The sequence below is a fragment of the Barbus barbus genome, assembly GCF_936440315.1.
Source record: "Barbus barbus genome assembly, chromosome: 49".
NCBI classification, from domain to species: domain Eukaryota; kingdom Metazoa; phylum Chordata; class Actinopteri; order Cypriniformes; family Cyprinidae; genus Barbus; species Barbus barbus.
In genome coordinates this window covers 3,532,442-3,556,558 of record NC_136727.1, presented here as the reverse complement: position 1 = coordinate 3,556,558, position 24,117 = coordinate 3,532,442, and the positions used below count along the sequence as shown (strand labels likewise).

The following is a 24,117-nucleotide window of genomic DNA, read 5'->3' as shown; positions in this document are numbered from 1 at the left end:
GAAGTGATATCTTACAATGAAAATGATTATAACTTACCAACCAGACGACACAAGCAGAACAAAAGAAACCTGTGAATCATTTTCAGATTACAGCACTTAAAGTGTGTGAACACGTATGTGACAGATTGTGAATTCACAGGACAGTGTTAAACAGCCACAAAATGTTGCATGTGATTCATCCACCAATAATATTTGAGCACCACCCACTCTCTACACACTGTAAATGCATTGCATGCATTGGTTATAAAAATTCTGTTCTATATATTTTTTTTTGCAACAATAAATTGCAAAAATGTTATTGCTTATTTAATATTTTGCTCTTGAAAGTATAAAACGGTTTTATGAGGTTCACTAAGATGTTTTCTCATTATGCCATTGTAACAGGTGTTGATTATAATTTGTGATTTTATGTAAATGCACTCAAAATCCTTGTTTTTCTGTTGAAAACTAATATATATGTGAAGAAAGAAAAAAATTGCAAGATTTTGCATAAATTCTTTATGAGTTCTCCGTGTGCATCCCAGCTGTGACGTAACTGGCATCATGTGTGCATGTTAAGCAGGAGCAGGCAAAGCGATTGTAATAACTGCATGTTTCCAGCAGGCTGACTCCAGTGTTTATTCCATGCTTCACAACTCCATCAGCAGATCACACTCACACAAACCACGTTTGAATATAGACATGCAGAAGCTGTGTTTTTTCTTTTTTTTGGGGGGGTAATCACCCAACAGATCAAACCACATCTCTGTATGATGTCAATGAAGTTTCACTCTGACTCACAGATCAGAGAAGTGGCTAGAATTAGAAGCATCACTCATGGAGATTCTTGCCTTGTAGTCACTCTTTTTTGTGTAGTCTTAAATTAGATCTGGCCAAAAAACATCAGGAGCTATTCTATGAAATAACAATTATCCACTCAAGAACAGAAAACAAGGCAATGAGGTTGTATTTATTTGGATGCCGGCACATACAGTCATTATAGGAAATGAAAGCATAGATAAAATAGCCAATCAAGTTTTGGAAAAGAATAACGAATTATGATGCTCAAAACAACAACAACAATATTTGAAACAATAAATACACTTAATAGGGAAACATCCAAATGGATTGTGTGGACATTGGCCAAATATCATAGACCACAGAACAAGTGCTTGATATTTGCAGGAAATATGGAATAGACAGGAAGGATATGATAACAGACTTGGAAAGAATGGGACTAACAGAACATGGAATGTGGTGGGAGTGGACAAGGAAGGAGATACTTGATCTGCTTTCTAATAAATAGAAGACTAAAGACGAGAACATGACATGTAGGCCTACCATATTTTACCAAGTCTTTTTATGGTTTATGGTCAGGTATTAGTTTTGCTTGTGGAACAAGCTTGTAATGGAAGGTGAAGGTTGTAGAAAGCGCTTTGTATCTTATGTCTCATTCATTTTGTTAAAATGCATGAGTTCTTTTTGTTGTGACTAAATTATTCACATTCAAGTAAAGGGTTAAGATATATGGCTGTGCTGATGCTTTTAGTCAGTGTTCACCATCAGTGAAAGCATACATTTCATTGGCTCATAATGAACTTTGTATTGTGTATATTTAGACCATCTGTGTTTTTTTAATAAAATTGCTCTAAATGCCGTAAATGTGTTTTTATTCAACTGTCAATACAGGATAATTCTGAATCCATAGATTATTCTTATGACACCTTTTCAAATATAGACTAATTCATGAATGTTTATCAGTTCGATAGGTATATTCAGTTTTCAGTTCAATTGTGATTTACCAGTGTGACAAATATTTATATTTGTGTATTTGTGGGGCTACTTCCTGCATATAATTATAAAACAGAATGAAAACACATAAACTGAGACAAAAAAAAGATATGTAAAATAGATGCCATTGAAGAATACAATGAAATATTAACTTATATTCAGTGTTTTGACCACCAGATGGCCTCAATACACTAGATTCCGGAAATTAACTTTTATGATCCAGTTTGGAGGACAGAGTGCTGCTAGGGATGACTTCTTTTTCTTTCTTTTCTTTCTTTTTTTTTCAATGATTAAAATAAGATCTGTGGTGGTGGCTCAAGATATGTTTTTCTTTATTATGTCCTCTAGGCCAGAGGTCTTCAAACCTGCTCCTGCGGACCCACTCTCCTGGAAAGTTTATTTCCAACCGGCTTCAGCACACCTGCCTGTAATTTTCAAGCAGTCTTGAGGAGCTTGATTGGCTGCTTCAGGTGTGTTTGATCAGGGTTGTAGCTAAACTCTTCAGGATAGTGGGAAACTATCCTGGCATAATATCTCTAGGCATAATATGTAATAAAAAAATAAAATGAAAATATGCTTTAATTGGGGAAAAAAACACTCTGAGGCCTTCTGCAACTCTTGTGCATTTTGCTAATATTATATATACTTGCAGTATAAAACTACTAAACTAGTAGTTTACTGAGACTATAATTCAAAGTGTACTAAAATGCTACTAAAAGTATTTAATTAGTAAACTATCAGTATACCTATAAGTTCACTTTTAGTATAGTTGCAGTACAAGCTAGAAACTTTTATGTAAACTAGTTGTGTACTCAAAGTTTACTACTGTTATACTTAAGTTGGCCTATTTAGTCCCAAGGAGTATTGAAATAGTACACTACAAGTATACTACTAGTACACTGATATTTGTATACTTATTACATAAAGTATACTTAACCCTTAAAATGCATACCTTGGGTCTTTAGCGACCCGGTACATCATTCTCTACCCTCTCCCTCTTTCATTTTTTTAAAGTTAGACATCAACTTTCTTAGTATTCCTCAATCTATTCATTATAAATAATATAACAAGAAAAAAAAATACAAAAGAATGCCTGTTTTCTAAATATTTTTTGTAAAAAGTGTATAGGGTCACTAGAGACCAGAGGTATGTAAATGTGTAAGTATTTATTTTTATTTTTTGCGCAGCTATATTTATATATCTGATGACTCAATATGTGCAATGCATCTTTGTTCCTCGAGGTGGCACTGTTTGATACACAATGGTGATGTGATGTTTCATGCATAATTATCAACGAATACCATCTGCAAAAAATTTACTGGTTTGAATGGCTTTACTGCAGGGCAATTACTATATGCAATGAAATATAAATGTCACTGCCATGTGATGCTGGATGTGGTGGATTCGCTGCCAGTGATCAAAATATTGAATATGAAGTCATTGAAAACGACCGTTTTGAGAATAAGTAAAACTAAGTAAAACTTTACTTAAGAATACTTAATAAAATAAACTTGAAGTATGCTACTTTTTGGTAAGGGTTGTTAAGTCCCACCTTAAAAACTCCCAACTTTAAAATTTCATTAACCAATCCTACCTTGGAAACGGTTGTCTTCCCCATTTTGTCTAAGAACTGTGTGGTCTGTGGTAATGGTATTTTTTGTTTACTTTTTTGCACAAGCAAAGCACTCGTGTCGTTTCTTAAAACTGAGGTTAAACGACTGAAGTCACATGGATTACTTTAGCAATGTCTTTCTTACCGTTCTGGACCTTTTATCTGTTAAGATGCATTGCTGTCTATGGAGGGTCAGAAAGCTCTCGGATTTCATCAAAAATATCTTAATTTGTGCTCCAAAGATGAACGAAGGTCTTTTGGGTTTGGAACGATATGAGGTTGACTAATTAATTACATAATTTTAATTTTTGGATGAACTAACCCTTTAAGGGCAGCTTTAACTTAACTTTTTAACCTAACTTTAACAGGTGTTTATTACACAATTTTAATGCACTTCACAGAGGCAACCTGTTTCATGGCGGGTGGATCTTTGCCTCCACCTCATGCATTAAAATCATGTAATGCACACCTAGCTATGGACTATGGATTGTATGTGTAACAAAAACTGCAGTATTACTTCTAAAAAAAAAAAAAGAGCATTAATTTTTATACGTTTACACTAGTGTATTTTTGTTTTAAAACAAAAGTCTGTGGGAGTTTGGGCGGGATCTTAATACCACAGCTCCACCTCAAAATCACTTTATTATTACATTTGAGCCCCAGCCCCTGAGAAACTCTCTGTTCGTCTGTGTAGCCTGCATTTGAATTTAATAACTTGAATGTACTTTAAGTGTGCACCAAGTAGGGCTGTAGTCAAGTCCACCTTTGTTGAGTCCAAGACAAGTCCAAGACCAGGACTATCGAGTCCGGGTCAAGACCGAGTCCAAAGAGGTTCGAGTCCAAGTCAAGTCCAAGTCCAAATGAGACAGTCAAAACAGAGAAAGAAAATAAAAGCATCTTCTTCAAAACCACATACTTAACTATTGATAATTTATGTGACACGAGAGACAGCATATCTTCTATTCTAAGATAATCATGTTGCATTATTATTTGTAATGATCTAAAAGCATGTGCAGCAACACTGTAGGATCAAATTAGGTTATTTTATTTACTTTAGGTTTAGCAATTTCACTAAAGTCACATAAGCTGAAGTGCACATTTTCAGCATTTTTATTATAGTGTAACAATCACATTCTGGGCTGCCAATGGAAAATATTACAAAGAACAAGCAACATAAGTCTAAAAAATAAATCAACATGTTCCCATTCTTGAACTTGTTACTCGTTCTAAAGCAGGGTGTCCAAACTCAGTCCTGGAGGGCCGGACACCAGCCCTCCAGGACCAGGTTTTGAGACCCCTGTCCTAAAGAAACCATAGTACAATGTAACCGTCCAAAGCAAGGCTGTGTAGCATAAACACCTTCAGCTCTGTGTGTCTGTGTGTGGCCGTGCATGCATTTGCAACCCAGTCTCATTTAAAAACGTACCCTGACTACATTGGTCCAAAGTACAAAACGTAGAGGGGTTACAATAACGGCCCTTGAATTGTATGACTGTTACGGTTTTTTTGCCTATTCTTTTCCTATTGTTTTACGTCCAAGTCATGTGACTTTCCGGCCGTGAGAACAAAAAACATGGCGGACATTTCTCTAATTTTTAGTGAAAAAAAATCAATATTTTGAGTTAGTTTCTGCATAAAAATATGTTTTGATTACATTTCTAGCGAGAAATATATATTTTATTTTAATAATATTCACTCAGTGAATGTACACAATCACTCGCTTGCTCGTTGTTGTGAAGATTTTTCAGATCTCGCCAGAATAATGTGAAACTGCAACATTTTGGTTACTATGGACGCTGCTATCGGTGGATGGATGGATGAATGATTTCGCTCCGTCTGACGGATCAAACCCTCGCCCACTATATGCGTTGCGTCTGAGGTTGATTTGCTGATCAACACATTAATCCATGGCAGCGGGAGAAACTAATGTTGACAAAGTGAGTTATGATCAGTCCGCTGTTTTTAATTTTGACATACCGGAACCTCCGTGCATTTAACTTCCTGTGTGGTGCGATCTCATTGATGGGTGTTGGGTGTTGACACGTCAAGGCCCCACGAAGAAGAAGAAGTAGAAGAAAAAGAAGAAACGAGGGAAAAGAAGCAGGAAAAGGTAAACAAGGAGGAAAAGGAAGCGTGGAAAAATAACTTGACCAAGCTGAAAATGAATCACCTTGACCCCCAAGATGCCATATTCCTGGTTGATGCATTCCTGGATGAGTGCAAGGTAAATAATATTATCTCAGTGGTGGAAAAAGCACACTAATTACATGCTAATTACAAGGTCTAAGACCATAATAGACTCTGAGGTATAGCAGGGAAGAAGTATCAAGGTGCAAAACTGCAACACTCCAAACAAAGTGCAACTATACAGTACCTGGTTCAATGTCTTTTAAAATAAATAAATAAATATTTATAGTGCTGAGCTGAGTTCACACGTTAGAGCCAGTGAGAGTTTAATTCAATATTCTGTCAAAATGTTTCACTTTCCTTTCTATTTTTTAATGTAGAACGGGTTTTCTAGATCTGTCAGTACAGTACAGGACCACAACTGTTAGACTGAATTTTTACAATGTAATATTATAACATTGGTTTTATAATGATGTTTATAGGTGGCGATAACCTTGGTGGGTGGTGGTTTATTCTGTGGCTCAATTGTTTATTTAGGTGGATCAGCATGGACAAACTAAAGGAGGGTCAAAACAATCCACAAAGCTGTGTGTTTGGCTTGATGAGGAAAAAGATGGTCAACCTCTGCCAAAAAGATGTAGAGCTAGGGAGAAACGAAAGCGAGATTCAGCTTCTGGTTGGTTTTTTGATTGTTTTTTCATCATTAGTTGCATTCATTATTCATTAAGCAAGTTCTAAATGGATATTTATATTTTTGCAGTTTCTTCAGCAAGCGTTAAAAGTGTGTCCTGTGCTCCATCTACCAGCACAACTGAAGACACTGTGATCATCGAAACTTTTGGGTTTTTCCCTTAATACTTGTTTCCTCATTTGTTATGTGGTAACTGCCCAGATTTACCATTGCCTTCTTCATTTTCAGACTCCCTCATTCAAGATGTCCGAGACCTCTTGGGAAGTGGTGCTGAACAACCTTTCCCCTCAGACTGGAGGAACAGGCAAACTACCTCTCTGGAGAATTGGACAGTAATGAGGCCCTTTATGGTGAACAGTATGTTGTCATCTGAGAAGCCCAAGGAGGGGGTTTGCCATCATTGTGGACACAAGGCTGCAGTAGTGATGTGTAGGGACTGTTTACCGCGATCACTCTACTGCACAGCCTGTGACCTTTCCACACATGAGGCCCTGGTGCTTCATAACAGAGCATCCATGGTGGAGGGGTTCTTCAGACACCTGCCGCCATCAACTTTTGTTCAGCAGCACGAGGGAGGGAAATTCTCCTATCATGAAAAAGGTTGTTTTTAAGTCTCAGGTTATATAGGCTGTTTTACATTTTACACTAGGGCTGCACGATTAATCGCATGCGATTGTCATGCGTGTCTCGTCAGTAAAGCTTGTTCTGTGATTATCAGTAAATGTCCATCACCTGCTTACAAATGGAGCGGCACTTACTGTCACGGTGCACACACGAGGGAGGAACCAGGAACACGCAGACGAGGATATAACTTCAAATAATATACTTTACTAGGACAAGACATCAGGACAGGACATGGCAAGGCAGACACGGACATCACACACCGGGGTTAACGAGTAGACCAGACGAAATCTAACTGAACAGACAGGACTAATATACACCGGTAAATCATAGCTAACGAGACAAACACAGCTGAACAGAATGAACTACTAATGACATTATAGGAAACAAACCAAATATGGGCACAAGAGGTTGGAACACATGACACACACGACAGTTCCCTGACATAACTCCCCCCTCCCGAATGGCTCGTCCCGAGTCTTAACAGTTCCATCAGGGAGGGGGGGTGGGCGCTCTGAAGGCCCCTCAGGACAGACATCCACAGAAACACAGGACGGGGACCTCCAGAGCTGAACAGACGGAGGCCCCGGCGGAGCTGGGAGCTCAGGAAGCCATGGCGGGTGGTCTTCGTGGCCGTGGCCTCCTACGGCCCGCCCACTCCACCCAGAGCTCTACTACCCCCCCCAAAAAAAATTCCATGGGGAATCCATGGGGTATCAGGAGCCCTCCGGGGCTAGACAGACAAAACACGACAGAAACCCTCCAGGGTCAGACAAACAGGACATCCCACAGGAACCAGAAGCCCTCCTGGGCTGGCTTATGAAGCTGTGTCTTCCTCTGGGCATGACGAGGAGTCAGGGGCCCTCACAGGGTCCCTCAGCAACCTCCTCCACTTCTGCGACAGGGGGGGCAAGCGGCTGCGACTGGCCTCCATGGCCACAATTCAAGGAGCCGCCTGCCCCAGACGAGTCTCCATGGACAAGACAAGACATGGCATGACAAGGTAAGTTTAAAATGTTCCTGTGGGCACAACAAACACAAACACGGCTCTCCTGGCCGTGACGTGTGGACTTGATCCACGGAGATAGGGTCATGGCGGCCGGCAGGCTTGAGTCAGCGGCAATCCGGCGGGCATTGAGTCAGAGGCGGACCGGCGGGCATTGAGTCAGAGGCGGACCGGCGGCATGAACAGGGGGAGCCGCCGACGGTGGGTGGGCTTTCCCCACGGACGGCGGCGTGATCTCCCGCGAACGGCGGGGTCGGTGAGCCGCGGAAAGCGGCGTGATCTCCCGCGAACGGCGGGCTCGGTGTGCCGCGGACGGCGGCGTGAACAGGGGGAGCCGCCGACGGTGGGTTGGCTTTCCCCACGGACGGCAGCGTTGATCTCCCGCGAACGGCGGGCTCAGTGTGCCGCGGACGGCAGCGTGAACTCCCGCGAACGGCGGGCTCGGTGTGAGCGGCGAGGTTGGGAGCCGCGGGCAGCGGCGGATATCTCCCGCGATCGGCGGGCTTGACTCAGCGGCGATCCCGCGGGCTTGACTTCAGGGCTCGCGGCCAGCGGGCTCGCGGCCAGCGGACTCGCGGCACTCGCGGCGATCCCGCCGAACTCCCACGCCCACTTGACGCAGGCTAAGGCAGGATGACGAGCGGCGACTTCCATGCCGCGAGGGACAGACAAAACAGGAACAAACAAAAGACTTTTCAAAAACGGAAAATAAAACGAGGTGAAGGCAAGTAGGGCTCGCTGCATCCTGCGGTGGACATCCAACCCCGCCCACATCCAAGTGTGACGTCACAAGCCACGCCCATACCAATACAGCCACGCCCACGTCAAAACGTTACGTCAGAACCCACGCCCTATAATATACGTCACCTCTTGTTATTCCCCGGGAAACCCGGAAGTAACGTTTTGTCCAAGCAATTTACAGCCGTTTCTGGGATCTAAATAAAATAATGTTGCTTTTCGTTTTACTAATACACGTTTTCTTATTTATTTAAAGGATATCTAGGCTAAAATGGCACAACTTAAATGTAATATATTTAATATGTCTAATGTACAGAGCTGATTTCTCATCACAAGAGCCTGTAAAACACTTAAATTTGATTAAATGATTAAGGTTGATTAAATTAGGCTAATTGTAATAAAAAAAAACTCTACACCTTACCTTATTCAACCTTATTGTAATGAGATAAATTCTCATTTATTACTATCGATTTTAAACTACCTAAGACACCTTTTAGATTTATCAAATTTAAAAGGGATAATTAGATTTTGTTATTGTAAAAGTCACAACACATTGTTATAATTTATAATCGTCATTTAATTTTATAAAGACGTTATTGTAAAAGTCACAACACATTGTTATAATTTATAATTGTCATTTAATTTTATAAAGACATTATTGTAAAAGTCACAACACATTGTTATATTTTATAATCGTCATTTAATTTTATAAAGACATTATTGTAAAAGTCACAACGCATTGTTATAATTTATAATCGTCATTTAATTTTATAAAGACGTTATTGTAAAAGTCACAACACATTGTTATAATTTATAATTGTCATTTAATTTTATAAAGATGTGTTGTTCCACTTATCATCAAGTGTTAACATTTGAATGAAAGGATTGACAGTTCTCCATACAGTATGCAGTAGGAGACACATACATTTGCTGAACAGAGATTGCTTGCTTTGATAGATTATAACAAGTAACACGACATTGACATTCAGGCCTTGTTCATCAACAAAACTTCATATGAAGTGTGTCCAGGTCCTCCACATATTTAAAGATGAATAAACAGACATCCCTTGATTCAGTAGGTATTTTTATATTTATTATTTTACAAAAATAACTAAATACATTTTTTTTACAAAAAATATGTTCTATAAGAGATATGTTTAAACTATTATAAATGAACAACTGAATGATCAGATAAACAGTTCTTGAAATGCAGTACACATACACACACATAAACTACACAGAGAGATTCCTTGCCTTGTTAGATTATTCACAGAAACATGGCATGGACTTTCAAGCCTTGTTCAGCAACACAATTTGATATGAATGTGTCCAGCTCCTGCAGATACTCAAACAATCAGAATATTGTATTGTACAGATGTGCTATATACAAATTATGCAAGGGAATGTGGATAGATGTATGATATATTAAATCAAAAACATATGTATAATAAATATAAGTATGGATAATTTGGTATTGCACATGTTTTATTGCACAGTGGGGAGAACATTTAACTGTTTGTGAGGTAGATATGGCCTGAGGGAAGAAGCTGTTCCTATATCTGGTCGTTCTGGTGCACAGAGCTCTGTAGCGTCGACCAGACCGTAACAGTTCAAAGAGGGAGTGTGCTGGGTGTGAGGGGTCCAGAGTGATTTTACCAGCCCTTTTGCTCACTCTGGATAAGTACAGTTCTTGGAGAGTGTGAATGTGAATGTCCCACTGCAGGTCCTGAGAGATGAATAAAAAGACATCTCTTGCTTCATCTGATTCGACCCCAGGTAGTCTTTGATGGCATTTTGTTGATTTTTACCATCCATCTGGAGTAAAGCAGGCCCTTTCACCTCCCCACAGAATAACTCACGGTGACTCTGTATCCAGCACAACACTGGGCCAATGTCTCTTAAAAACTTCCACTTTATGTCCTCTTGGCACTCCTGTTAAAAATACAGAATACATGTGTGTTGGTCCACTAAATATTTGTTATACTAAATAGTATTTACCTCATCATTTTGCATACAAGAATATTTATGATTTTAAACCACAAAAATCAATCACTACAGTATCTAGAGAAATGCTCCCACCATTCCTCCAGACCTTTCTTTACTGGTGAAACAGCAGCAGGAACACCTCATCCCGGCAGAACTGCTCTGCATCAGGCTAGGAACAAAAATGTGTAGAATGCTGTAAAACATGAGAAAGATTGACAATCATTATGTGATATTTCCATTCATATAGAATGATACAAAGATAATATGTCACAAACACAGAGTTATCCTGCAATTCATAGTGAAATGATGTGGTTGCTCAACCAAGTTACTGTGATCAGTGTATATCATTAAAAATATCATCTGTATGTGAGTGAGTGTTTTTGTGTGTGTGTGTGTGTGTGTGTGTGTGTGTCTGTGGGGTGATAAGAACATATCTGTGAGTGGGTGAGATGAGTGTTATAAAAAAAAAATTGCACATTCAGTCAACATTCATTATATGTTGTAAGAATCAGTGCACTAATAAATATATAGTGCACTGTTTTTTTGTGACATAAAATGAACTAACTGAATGTGCAATTTTTTTAATAACCCTTTTTTTATAATAGCTAAATAACACGTACCTACTCATATACACACTCTATCCCTCTCACATATGTATTTATCTCTCCCCACACACATGATATTTTAATGACACTGATCACGGTACCCTTCCACAGTATCTTGGTTGAGGAACCACATCGTTTCACTTCTTGCTGGATAACGCACACACAAACAAACAAACACGCATACATATATATACACATACATATATATATATATATATATATATATATAATGTGTGTGTGTGTTAGTGATATCTAAGTAATAACGTGCCTGTGTACAGTTCAAAACACATAAGCATGCTGAACTGTTGTTTACATATGCACACAAACATTCAAGTTACATATGCACACAAACATTCAAGTAGTTCCTAAAGACAAAAGATGTTTTTTTTTTTTACTTACCAAGACAGAAAACTTATTTTGCTTCGGTTTGCAAACAATTAGGCTTATCTTCTTGTCGATGCTTTTTCCTGGTGCAAAATAATAGGTATGTGACGTATTTGGACACAGGCGTGGCTTATGACGTCACGCTTGGATGTGGGCGGAGTTGGATGTCCACCGCAGGCTGCAGCGAGACGCTCCTCGGTGAAGGGGCGCCGCTTACTGTTGTGGTCTGGACTTCTGTCACGGTGCACACACGAGGGAGGAACCAGGAACACGCAGACGAGGATATAACTTCAAATAATATACTTTACTAGGACAAGACATCAGGACAGGACAAGGCAGACACGGACATCACACACCGGGGTTAACGAGTAGACCAGACGAAATCTAACTGAACAGACAGGACTAATATACACCGGTAAATCATAGCTAACGAGACAAACACAGCTGAACAGAATGAACTACTAATGACATTATAGGAAACAAACCAAATATGGGCACAAGAGGTAGGAACACATGACACACACACGACAGTTCCCTGACAACTACACAGAGCCATAGTTCGCTGACAAGCTACGCAATACCGCGTCATAATCGCAGATGAATCACATTCGGTTATGAACGCGATATTGCGTAGCTTGTCAGCGAACTACAACTCTGTGTATTAAATGCTGCTCCATTTGAAAGCAGGTGATGGACATTTACTGCTAATCACAGAACCAGCTTTACTGACACGCATGAAAATCACATGCGATTAATCGTGCAGCCCTATTTTACACAAACCCTGGTTTACTCCAACAAACATGCTGGATGTAGTTTTGTTTGATAGAAACAACACCTTCTCTGTTGAGTTTTGGTTTCATTTACTCTTATATGTAAACTAATTCTGCTTTTTAGATTGCATGTTACCAATCGTTCCTCCCTGCTGCGACTGCTCCACTGGGCAAACAAGCTTTTCCGAGGGAAAACCAGTTATTTTAATTGGAATGAATGGTAACATTTGTTTTTATTATTTCTTCATATTGTGTTTTTTGTTTCTTGTGAACAAGAGATAATTGTTTTTCTCTGAAATTTCAGGAAGATACAACCTCTTCCTTCCATCAGTAAACTGCTCCTGTGGAAAAACCTTGCCAGTGACCATAAGTGATCTGGTTGAAAATGGTTACTGGCCAGCCACTGTCAATTTTGAGACCTTGTACTTGGTGGACTTGTTCACCACGTATGAGGATCTAAAAATCACTGCCCCAGGGATGTCGAGACAAGCTTTTGTCAGCATGCTTGAGTGTCGTACAAAACTCTTCGGGTGAGTGAGTGGACTCGTCATTTAAGTTATCTTGTTTGGATCACCTTTTAAATAACGGATTCATTGTTAGGACTTGTTCTTACAATCCCCAAAGTTTCAGCACATATTTCTTGACAGAGCCCTTTCTTCGTCATGACCACGGTCTAAAGCCAACCTTCGAAACAGTTACCGGTACTTACTGTTTTGTTTTGTTTTTTCACTTTTTCTCTAAGAGTGGAAGATATGTGGGGACACAATGCAGAGGGCCTTCCTCGAATGGGCCTATGCCAAATTTGAGGTTGACAAGCTGTCTCAGGTCCAGCATTTTCAGTGTCCTGCATGCACACCCTCCATGTTGGCAGTTGCAGTGGATGGGAACCGCAAATGATATCGTTTCAAAAGCCAACCAGGGTGTGTAATATTCATGTACAATGAAATGCTAATGAGCCACAAATTACATGAAAAATGCACAATGTAGAAGCAAACAGACCAACGAAAGAGCAACAAAATAAAGTGTTGTGACAAGTCTAGTATTAATTGGTCAGATGGTGGCGAAAAAGATGTCTTTAGATTTAAAACCATTTCTAGCATTCATTGATATTCACCTGTGTATGCATATTGTATCTTATATTTTAACATAATATTGTATTAAAATGTGAATAATAGATGACCATAAATGAAGAAATATATATTAATACAATAACACATACCAATTCAATTTCTTATACTCTTTAAATAAGCACAATTTATTTCATCATTAGTCTGCACATCCACAGGAATAAGTGTAACACAAAAACACACAAAGTCATGCCTCAAGTCTCCAATCTTTATTAAGCAGTTTACACCATTTATAGTTTGCATACAAAGAAATGTAACCGCCTTATCCTGTGTGTTGCATTGTACTATGTTTTTACTCCTCCATAGTTAAACAAGAAAAACCCATTCATATTATTTCCATTAAACTCCACAGACAAAATGCTACTATCAGTATCAGTGTATTAAACGAATTAATCAATGGCCGTTTTGTGTTAATATTTGCCGGAAAATGCTGCAAGTATACCCGCTGTTTTTGTCTGACCCGATTAATCCCATTCAAATCTATGGACAGCGCGGAGTTGTTTGGAACTATTGAGAGCTCCATGAACCACGTCACCGCGCGGCGGCGAGATCAAAGCGTGTCGCAACTCTGTTTCTCAGCGGCTCTGGTCAGCACCAAGCTTCAGACACGCCCTCCGTCAAGCGTTGATGCTGACGCCCCGTTGAAGCAGCGTTGCGCAGAATGATCACCGTATGACATCAAAGTACCGCAAGAGCGATTTGAATACATAGGATCCGACTGCTTTCTCGCTCTCGTGGTACTTTGATGTCATACCAGGGCCGGCGCCAAGGGGGGGCACTCGCGGGCCGTGCCCCCCAAACGAGTTGCTGTGCCCCACCACTTTCCATCCTCCCTCCTCCTTGTTGAACGCGATCGATTTTGAAAGCGAAAGCTATGTCTATGAGCGAAAGTACTGATAAAACAGTATCAGCCTCCTTGTTACACGTCACGTGAGTGACAGCGGAACGTGGCCAATGAGGGAGAGGAGAAAAGTGATCGAGATTTATGATTGATTGGTGAATTAGTGTTTTGTTATTGTGTGTGTGAGTGACCAATAACACGTGAATGCAGCATGATCTGAATGCAGGGAAATACACGGAAGTGAATCGCTGTCATTTAGAAATGAGATCGCATTTATGTGTAAATCGAGATCGGGGGGGGGGGGGGGGGGGGGGTTCGATTAATCGTGCAGCCCTAGTATCTGGTCACTAAGACCAACTCACAACTATCCTAAAATGGCTGTTGCCAGCAATCTGCCTCAGAATATAAACATTTTTTAAACATTTGACGATAATGAGCCTTTAAAAGGTTTGGAGGTTATCCCAACTCCAGATTTTCATTAACCAGTTGGGCAAGAAGTAACAGATGTTCTTGCGTCCAGTTTGCTTTTCTTTTACGTTTGCATGTTTTACTATCAGCCATGATTATTCTACTCTGTTAATTCACAAGTTCACACTTACATATATGTAGCACGATAAACGTAATGCGTATTTGGCGAGTATATGTTAATATGTTGTTGGCATGCTGTCCTGGGGAAGGGTCCCGAGCTCAGGAATGGCCCGAACCCAGAGTACCCTCCCCCTATAGTGTGGTGAGAACTTAGTGATATTGGTGGAGAAGGGGTGGTGGAGGGATGCTGGTTAACCGTCAAATGAATAGAGGTATGTCAGCTGTATTTATATCAGAGTATTGATTACCTTGATTGCGTACCATTTGTGTTTGATTAGGCCAAGTATCTGACGTGCTCCTCCTGAACTTTGTTAATAAAACATCATTTAAAAGGCGGTTTATATGCATCTGCTACGAGAAGCATACATGTAAGAGACTGACAATTAACTGAACATATATTTGTTTAATTAGTGACACTTAGCCTGCATGTTGAAATCTTTATTTGAATGTGGCAATTAACATTATTTTTTAAACCTTTATTTGGATATGGCAACATAATATTGTGCTTTACAATATTTCTATGAATAAATCTCTGACAGAGACCCCTCCCCTCTCCTATCAGCCAATCCCTGTGTGCATAGTTAATAAGCATGATCCATAGCAACAAGATCAACCCAGCTCTTACTCTTAGCGTAAGACTTCGCTCTGTTCCTTAGTAAAAGTTTGTCTCTGCAGCTTTGTGAATAGGTTTAAAGAGAAAACTCTTAATTAAGAACTTTTACTGCTATTTAAGAGAGTGGTAAATTAAAATGTTTTGTGAATATGGGTCCAGATTAAATATATTCCACTCTATCAGTAAGAAGGTAAACGGATTAATCAAATAGAATATTAATTCGACTGTTGCTCTATATAGAAACAGTTGGTGTGTCTAAAATACAGATAATTCCACATTCATTAAGCATTTATTATCAATATGTATTCTTTCCGATATATTCATCTTTTCAATGATTTTATTCTGTATCAGTTCAGAATTTAATTCTACTTAACACAGTTATTCATAGATTTAGTGCACAGGTATCCTGCATTTATTCTCCATATACATCTGTGGTTTAATGCTTAATTTTAGATATGCTCATGTTCCACTGACGTTTTGCTCTTATGTCTTTCTTTCCTTCGCCTGACATATAAAAGTACACCTTCTTATTTTCCATTTATGCATATTGTTTTTATATGCACGGAAGTGTTCGATTTGTATCCATCTCTTCATAGAGCATACGAATACGATGCTTGGATATTGTATTTTTCTTTAATTTTCATATTTTAACACTTAATCATCTGTAATCAGTATCACTTATGTATGATAATTGATTTTTAATAAACTACACTTTTACGGAAAGACTTCGTCTGCCTGGATCTCTTCTCAGTGCATCACAGTAATAGCCTATGCCCTGAGCACGGACAGATTACACTAATTTGCATAGCCAAATTAAGCTGCAAAAACTCGGACATAAGACGAAAACAAATGAACAATTGCCAGATAAATAAATAAAAAATCACAGAACATTAACTGGAGTGTGGGAATCATTTTACAATGCTGTAGTGTAGCAAGTCATTTGTCTCTTTTTACTTTCAGTACATCCAGTTGTGTTTTGGTGTATTTGCATGCTGCAGTGTTGCCAAATCAACAGGATTTTTTTCCTCTGAACTGGGATACTTTAGGGCAATTTGGTCGGGTTTATTATGGATTAATATTATTGTATGGACTGGAATCAGACTGTGAGATTAGTAAATCACTGTTTCTGTACAATTCTGTGAATGTTATAGCCGGTTTCACTTTGATTGTCGACCAGTGAGGAAAAACAGGCGCTTACTTGGTTACATTCAAAGTCTGGCTACCTTTGCGTGCTTTTATTCAAAGAGACGAGGTCTTGTATTGTGAATGGTTGAAATGGAATCCCGCCCCGGGTTCGTGATTTAAATCACGCGGTTTGCTTTCTTTTTCTTTCTTGACTTGAATCGAAACCATTGGGTTATATAATTTGACCTACGCATAAACGATTATTGTCATTTTATCTGGAGGTCATGTTTTTTATGATCCGAAATTGATTTATATTTACACACTGAATCAGATCTCGTGAGGGTTTCGTTTTATTGAGGGAAGATAAAGCCTTAAATTACAGTAGATCAGCGGAGCAACATTTGGAATTAATTCTAACAAACACAGCCGCTGATATGATGGGATGCTGTTTTTTGCTCACTCTGTTTGTTTTGCTCATTCAAGGTAAGACGTTTAAATTTTTAACCTCAACGCTTTCGATTTTCAGCGATGGAAAATTTCACATCATCAACTCCGAAAATCGTATCTTGGAATATTTGTTCTTTCGTTTTTATGCCAAATTTCTCCAGGGGAAAAAAAAGGTTCAGTGGCATGCTGTTAATTTAATGGCTCGTCAACATAAAAGCTGTATTTCTGATGCTTTGAAAATTCAACTGACACTGCTCAACATTTTCAGCAGAAATATTGGATGAATAATTAAACATGAAAACTCAACAATGGTTATCAGGATTATAAAGGTAGCCAGTTTTGTTTTTAATTATATGCCTGTGTTGCCTTGGTTCCCGTTTCTCTTCTTAGTTTCTATGGTATTAGATTTGCCTACACCTGTTAATAAGCGCTGTATTTCCTTCGCCACCTGTGCCACTGGCCAACCATTTAGAGAGTGTCCCTGCCTACAGCTTGAGACTGACTCCTGCAACTCTGTGTCCTACATAGGACAAGGTTCTTGACTGAATATTTAAGAACCCTATAGCTATAAGGAGAAATAGCCTATATTAAATGATTGCTTAATACTTTCAAGTTTAACAGGTTATTTTTTAATGATGAATTGCAGCATGCTTACTAACTTATTCATAAAATTTCATTAAAATGAAGAATGAGATATTAAGCATTATTTAGAAATTATTTATCTGTGTTTTCAGGTGTGTTTGGTGATGTGGTGACAGTGATGGAGGGAGATACAGTCACTCTATACACTGATATCACCAAAAAAGAACATGACAAGATCCTGTGGTATTTTGAAGACACTCGCATAGCTTTGATTAATGGACATCCCAATACGAGCTGTTTATATGATGGGGAAGGCGGGAGATTCAGAGACAGACTGGAGGTGGACTATAAGACTGGATCTCTGATCATCACAAACACCACAACTGAACATGCTGGACGTTATGAAGGAGAGATCATCAGAAGCGAGAGTTCAGGAAAAAGGCAAAGTTTGAACAGAAACCGCAAATGTGTCAGCACAAAAATCACCCAAAAAATCAGCATCAGTCATGATGATACCATAAAAACGTTCAATATGGTTGTCAATGGTGAGTTACTCAATGTAAATTAAGTATTAGAAAATTAATTGGCAATTTGTTTTCTATTATAATAGAAACATAGGGATAATATAAAAACATATTCAACTTTATTGGCATGCTTTAAATGTAATGGTTCATCAACATAAAACAGCATTTCTGATTTTATGACATTACTGAAACCCTGCAATCCTGCATAACACAAGTGGATTAGAAAAAGTTTGGATGGACATCAATATTTACATTTACATTTATTCATTTAGCTGACGCTTTTATCCAAAGCGACTTACAATTGCTATATATGTCAGAGGTCGCACGCCTCTGGAGCAACTAGGGGTTAAGTGTCTTGCTCAGGGACACATTGGTGTCTGACAGTGGATTCGAACCCGGGTCTCTCACACCAAAGACATGTGTCTTATCCACTGTGCCATCACCACCCCTTAATATAATTGTTACGGAACGTGGTTGTAGTGGTTCAATAAATGATTCGGGGAACAACGAGGCATCAACGCACTTCTTCCTTTAATTAACATGTAGACAGGACAATGAAACAAACCAAACTGAGTGCTTTTAAAGGAACAGGAACAAAGGAGTAAATGAGATCATTAACACAGACCAGGTGAATGATGAATGATAATTAACTAAAATGACAGGAAAACCCAAATAAGGAAAAACAGGAACTGAAAGGAAAACCAAAAAAAAAAAAGTCCTGCGGCCATGGCGGATCAGGAGACTCGGGAGGCCATGGCGGATCAGGAGACTCGGGGGGCCATGGCGGATCAGGGAGGCTTGTGGCCTTGGCCCTAGGCCCGGCCACGCAGGCCAGGGCAATATACCCCCCCCCAAATTGTTTTGTGAATTTTCCCCTCTAGGAGCCACATTGGAGGAACAGGCTCTGTAGAGCACTCAGGAGGAGCGGTCACTTGGGGATGCTCTGGAGGAGCGGGCTGTAGGGGGCGCTCTGGAGGAGTGGGCACTTGAGGGCGCTCTGGAGGGCGCTCTTGAAGCGCGGATTCTTGAGGGCGCTCGGGAGGCGCGAAGCTGGATGGGACCAGCGGAGACGCAGGAGAGCACTCTTGCAGCGCGGACACTTGAGGGCGCTCTTGCAGCGCGGACACTTGAGGGCGCACGGGAGGTGCGGAGCTGGACGGAACCAGCGGCGACAAAGGGGAGCTGGACGGGACCAGCGGAGACGCAGGAGGGCGGTCTTGCAGCGCGGACACTTGAGGGCGCTAGGGAGGCGCGGATTTTAAGGGGCGCTCTTGCAGCGCGGATTCTTGAAGGCGCGGAGCTGGATGGAGCCAACGGAGACGAAAGAGAGCTGGGCGGAAACAGCAAGGGCTCTAGAGAGCTGGACGGGGCCAGCTGGGGCTCAGGAGAGCTGGACGGAACCAGCGGGAACTCAAGAGGGCACTTACGAGGAGCAGGCTCTGGTGAGAGGACCGGAACAGAAACTTCAGGGGGTATCGCCCTATCCAAAAGTGACTGCTCCTGGTAGTTTGCCGGTTGGCCCGACATAGCCGCGGGTAATGGCACAGACTTCGCTGCGGGCGGGGCCATCTTCGCCACAGGGCTGAGAACAACTCCAGTGCTGTAGATGGTAAGGGGAAGGTTGGAGCTGGGCAGGCGGCTTGGACCGTTGGTGCGGTATGTGGAGGTCCTTGGTGGGAGGTGAGCTGGCGCGACGTGACGTGCTTCAGCAGAGATTGGGCAGCGAGACTGAAAATCTTTCACTGCTTCTACTTCGAAGTGTGATCCATTTAAAAATAAAACAAGATTAATTAATTTGACCAGGGAGAAGCTCACATCTGATTGTCTTGCTGTCCAGCCCCAGCAGAAAGCACGCACCCAAAGAGGCGTCAGGCCAGCTCAGCTGGTGAACAAGCGCAATAAAATCTTCCACATACCGCTCCAACTTCTGACCAGCCTGCCGCAAACCCCACAGCTTGTTCTCAGCCGTCAGCATTTCTGTTAGGTCCTGTCTTCTGTTACGGAACATGTGGTTGTAGTGGTTCAACAAATGATTCGGGGAACAACGAGGCATCAACGCACTTCTTCCTTTAATTAACATGTAGACAGGACAATGAAACAAACCAAACTGAGTGCTTTTAAAGGAACAGGAACAAAGGAGTAAATGAGATAATTAACACAGACCAGGTGAATATGATGAATGATAATTAACTAAATGACAGGAAAACCCAAATAAGGAAAAACAGGAACTGAAAGGAAAACCAAAAAAACCCTAAACTCCTGACAATAATGTCAATGTGTTCTTTTCTATTTCTTCATTTTTACTCCAGCTGCTCTGTCTGATCAAGTCAAAACCGATGAAGAGTCCCGTATGGAGAAGAGGGAGTTTGACTTAGGTATATCTTCACCCTTCCTTTTTTACCTCTTATACACTGCACAAAATGTAATTCAGTATATTTACAAATGCATTGTTCTAACGTGGAGCTAACTTTATGGTTAACTGAAAATGATTTTACTGTTGTTCTTTCAAAAATATACATTTCATTTGAACACAAAATACATTTCAAAAAATGAAATTTGTCAAACTTCATCCTGAACACCTGCTGCTTATAATAAAGATGTCAGAAATATTTATTTACACTGTTTACGACTGCAGTTATGGGAAGCCAATAACATGCTCCCTGACTATTATGATACTGGAAAGACAAACAGAAACATGGCAGCTATTTAAGCAAATTTAAAGTACACAATGACGTATAACATGCAACAATTTTATCATGAGTTCACCTTTCATAAACTATTCCATTATGGAATAATCCCTATTGTTTTAACATGAGCATTTTAGACTTGCAAAAGTGTTCATCTATTGAATATGGAATATAAACACACTCTCACACAAATGACTGTCTCTCTTTATCTCTGCAGATTTAGGTCTGTCTTCAGCTGCTGTAATATGTGCTGCTGTTCTGCTGCTGGTGACTGTTGTAGCCGCTGCTGGTGTGATTTACTCTTGCTGCAAGTTCTTCAGAAATGGTGAGTTATTACATGCAGATACTATGAGAGGGAAACATCATGTGCTTTATGCAAAATTATTATTTGGCTCTCTGGAATACTTGATTCAGATTAGTCAGTTGCAACATTTCAAAGATTTCCTGATAATGACCCTCATCACTTAATTGTGTGCATGTGTAACTTTTTATTTTTTCACAGCAGAAAGGGAGGAAAACAAGTATGAAGGAGTAATATCCATATGAGGAAAGATACTGTACTGAAAACTGACGTTACATCACACTGAGATCTGTGTTTGATTTTTCCTGCAGGACGACAAAATCATCGTAATGGCAAATAAACCTTTTTTTAACAGAATCTGATTCACTGATAGATGACAGTTTTTGTCAGATTTTAACTGTAAATGTCACGGTTTTCTTACAGAAGAAGAAAGAGTATCCCAAAAGTGTGAAAATTTTACTAAATTAAACTAAAAATTTTAAGTCAGCATTGTAACAAATTATTTTAAACTGAAACAACTATTCTTTTTTCTCAAAGAGATTACAGCAGTTAGCTACAGCCCCCAAATTAAGCATTCAAGGAGTACAGATATTTGCCCCAAACACAATAAAATATTTCACTTTTGTGAAACTTTGCTTGTTTTGAGTGTGTGTGCTGCTTGATGACACACAATATTAATGCGATGCTCACTGTACACTGATCTAGAGTATATATTTACATTTAGTCATTTAGCAAATCTTTTTTCATTAAAATCAGCAGATGAGCATCACAAACACTTTATTACAGGAGTTATTATAAGATAATTTTTCATAATAGTTCAACAGAGCAGGTTAAGGATCTGGAAAGTGACATTTGTCATTTTTTTGTTTAAAAAAATTAATAAATTACAGATATTATAAGTATGCACAGGACAATTTTTACTTTTGAAGTAACTTGTTCAAAATCTCAGGGGATTTCAAGTATTTTTTATGTCAAAGGGGATTGTCTGACAAAAAAAAAAGTTTGGGAATCCCTGCATTAACATGAAAACAACGATGCCTTTAGACATTAAGAGTTTTCAAGTTATGACCTGACTTTTGTCCAGATCAAATGATTAGTGATCAAGTCAATAGATGCCAAAATAATCCATTAAAAATGTAACTGCAATCTGATTATGATGATTTTGAAATGCAATATAATTACAAGTACTTTTTTGGAATCTGATTATGTAATCCAGGTTACATGAAAAACCACAAGAAAAATCAATCGAGAAAAAAGTTTTACATCACAGGCTTATTACGTGCTCTTATATACCTACAATATGTGTTGCACTACGTTTTTTTTTTTTTTTTTTTTTTTTTTTTTCTCCAAATCAAATTTTGTAATGTAATTAATCTGTATGTGTGCTTTAGAAGACATTGTTGTGAATTTTTTTTATGGAGAAAATGAATGGGACAGATACATTGCCCTCATATTTATTCATGCATGAGAAAAAAATGATTAAATGGTAAAATAATAAAAAGGCTTTTGTCCTCTTCAGATTTCCAGCATGTTATCACTGCATTGAATTGTATTTTGCACTGTAAAAAAAAGAGGTAAGACAACTTAAAATTTTAAGGCCACCAACTTTTTGTTGTATAAACTTAAAACAACAAGTTGAGAAAACTCAAAAATCTGCTGAAGCTGGTTGCCTTAAACTTTTAAGTTGGCTCAACTTTGTGTTTTTTTTTGTTTTGTTTTTTACAGTGTGGTGTACTTTTATTTCTTTAAATATTAAATAAAAATAATTCAAATTCATGTTGCTATTAATTTCACTGTAAATTGCCTTAAACCGTTCGAAACTGGTAGTAATGTTAGTATATTTTTCTGTACATATAGTATGTTATTTGAGTCCACAAAGAATATTTCTGAATATTCATTACAGAGTGACACTGACACATTTCTGTATTAATTAAGTGCTGATTCAGCATTAGTGAACATCTGCTGTAAACAGGAAGAGTTACTGAAGAAAAGAGAAAGAAGAACAAAAGAAGGGGAAAAGTTGAGTAAAAACACAAACAAATTTACTTTCAACCACAGACTTACAAGAAATCGGCTGAAATAAAAGAAGACTTAACTTTTTCTCAATAATGGTGACAAACAACAAAACTTCATGCTACAATGCATGCTGGTACCACCAAACAAACTCATCCATGACTCCCATTGTGTGTGTGTGTGTGTGCATGTTTATGTGGTTTATGAGGACACAAATTTGTATAATGACATGGGTATGACAGAGGTATTACAATATGAAGGTGGTTTATGAGGACACTGCCTATGTCCCCGTAATTCAAAAGGCTTAAAAAACATGCTAAATGGTGTTTTTTAGAAAATCTAAAAATGTACAAAGTCTCCTGTGAGGGCTAAGTTTAGGTGTAGGGTTGGTGTAGGGCAATAGCACACACAGTTTGTTCAGTATAAAAACCATTACGCCTATGGAGAGTCCCCATAAACCACAAAAACCAACGTGTGTGTGTGTGTGTGTGTGAGTGAGCGAGCGAGTGTGTGTGTGTGTGACTTTAATTGCTTGTTTTGTGATGTTCAGAGTTTATCTGTTTATCTGAATTTCTTGATTGTCGCGGTTGTGACTCATATTCTTGATGTGTGTGTGTGTCTGCATGCTGAAGTAATAGTTCTAAATAAATCCTTTAGCTATATTAACATTGATGGATCTAAATATATATATATATATATATATATATATATATATACACACACACACAGTAACAACGATCACAGCATCATGAGAAAATGTTGCATATTATAATGTTGCAGTGCTCAGTGACATTGCTTTATACTGTACTTCTGGTCAGCTGTTTTGGCAAGTGGTTGGTAAGTTGCAAATTATTTTATAGAAATGTTTTTACTGATTTAGTTCATGCTTTGTTCTTTTATATTGAGTAATATGCTGGATTGCCATTTGTTTTTTCCAGATAAAAGAGTGCATGTATATC

General features: G+C 39.1%; 1 protein-coding gene and 1 long non-coding RNA gene across 3 annotated transcripts; one reads left to right on the top strand and one right to left on the bottom strand.

The window, feature by feature from the left end:
• Positions 1-9,187: 9,187 nt before the first annotated feature.
• On the bottom strand, positions 9,188-11,646 carry LOC306867469. The gene is made up of 3 exons (XR_013784021.1): positions 11,556-11,646; positions 10,645-10,744; positions 9,188-10,497 (listed from the first exon to the last, which is right to left on the bottom strand). It is a non-coding gene; the product is annotated as an uncharacterized lncRNA (long non-coding RNA).
• Positions 11,647-11,686: 40 nt separating this feature from the next.
• LOC306867468 (uncharacterized protein) lies at positions 11,687-16,199 on the top strand. Of its 2 annotated transcripts, none has more exons than XR_013784020.1 (4): positions 11,687-11,955; positions 12,435-12,530; positions 12,615-12,840; positions 13,053-16,199. XR_013784020.1 is itself a non-coding variant. In XM_079413130.1 (4 exons), exons 1-4 carry the CDS (start codon positions 12,031-12,033, stop codon positions 13,114-13,116), a joined length of 399 nt encoding a protein of 132 aa, XP_079269256.1. In that variant the 5' UTR covers positions 11,711-12,030; the 3' UTR covers positions 13,117-16,199. The 2 variants fall into 2 exon arrangements, 1 of the variants encoding a protein (XP_079269256.1); XM_079413130.1 differs by having other exon boundaries at positions 11,711-12,043.
• The last annotated feature ends 7,918 nt before the right edge of the window (positions 16,200-24,117 follow it).

Excerpts from the sequence above, each read along its gene's own strand:
- LOC306867468 (XM_079413130.1), top strand. Across the intron at positions 12,531-12,614 it reads TATTTTAATTGGAATGAATG|GAAGATACAACCTCTTCCTT; the intron begins GTAACATTTGTT and ends CTGAAATTTCAG. Across the intron at positions 12,841-13,052 it reads TGTCGTACAAAACTCTTCGG|AGTGGAAGATATGTGGGGAC; the intron begins GTGAGTGAGTGG and ends TTTTTCTCTAAG.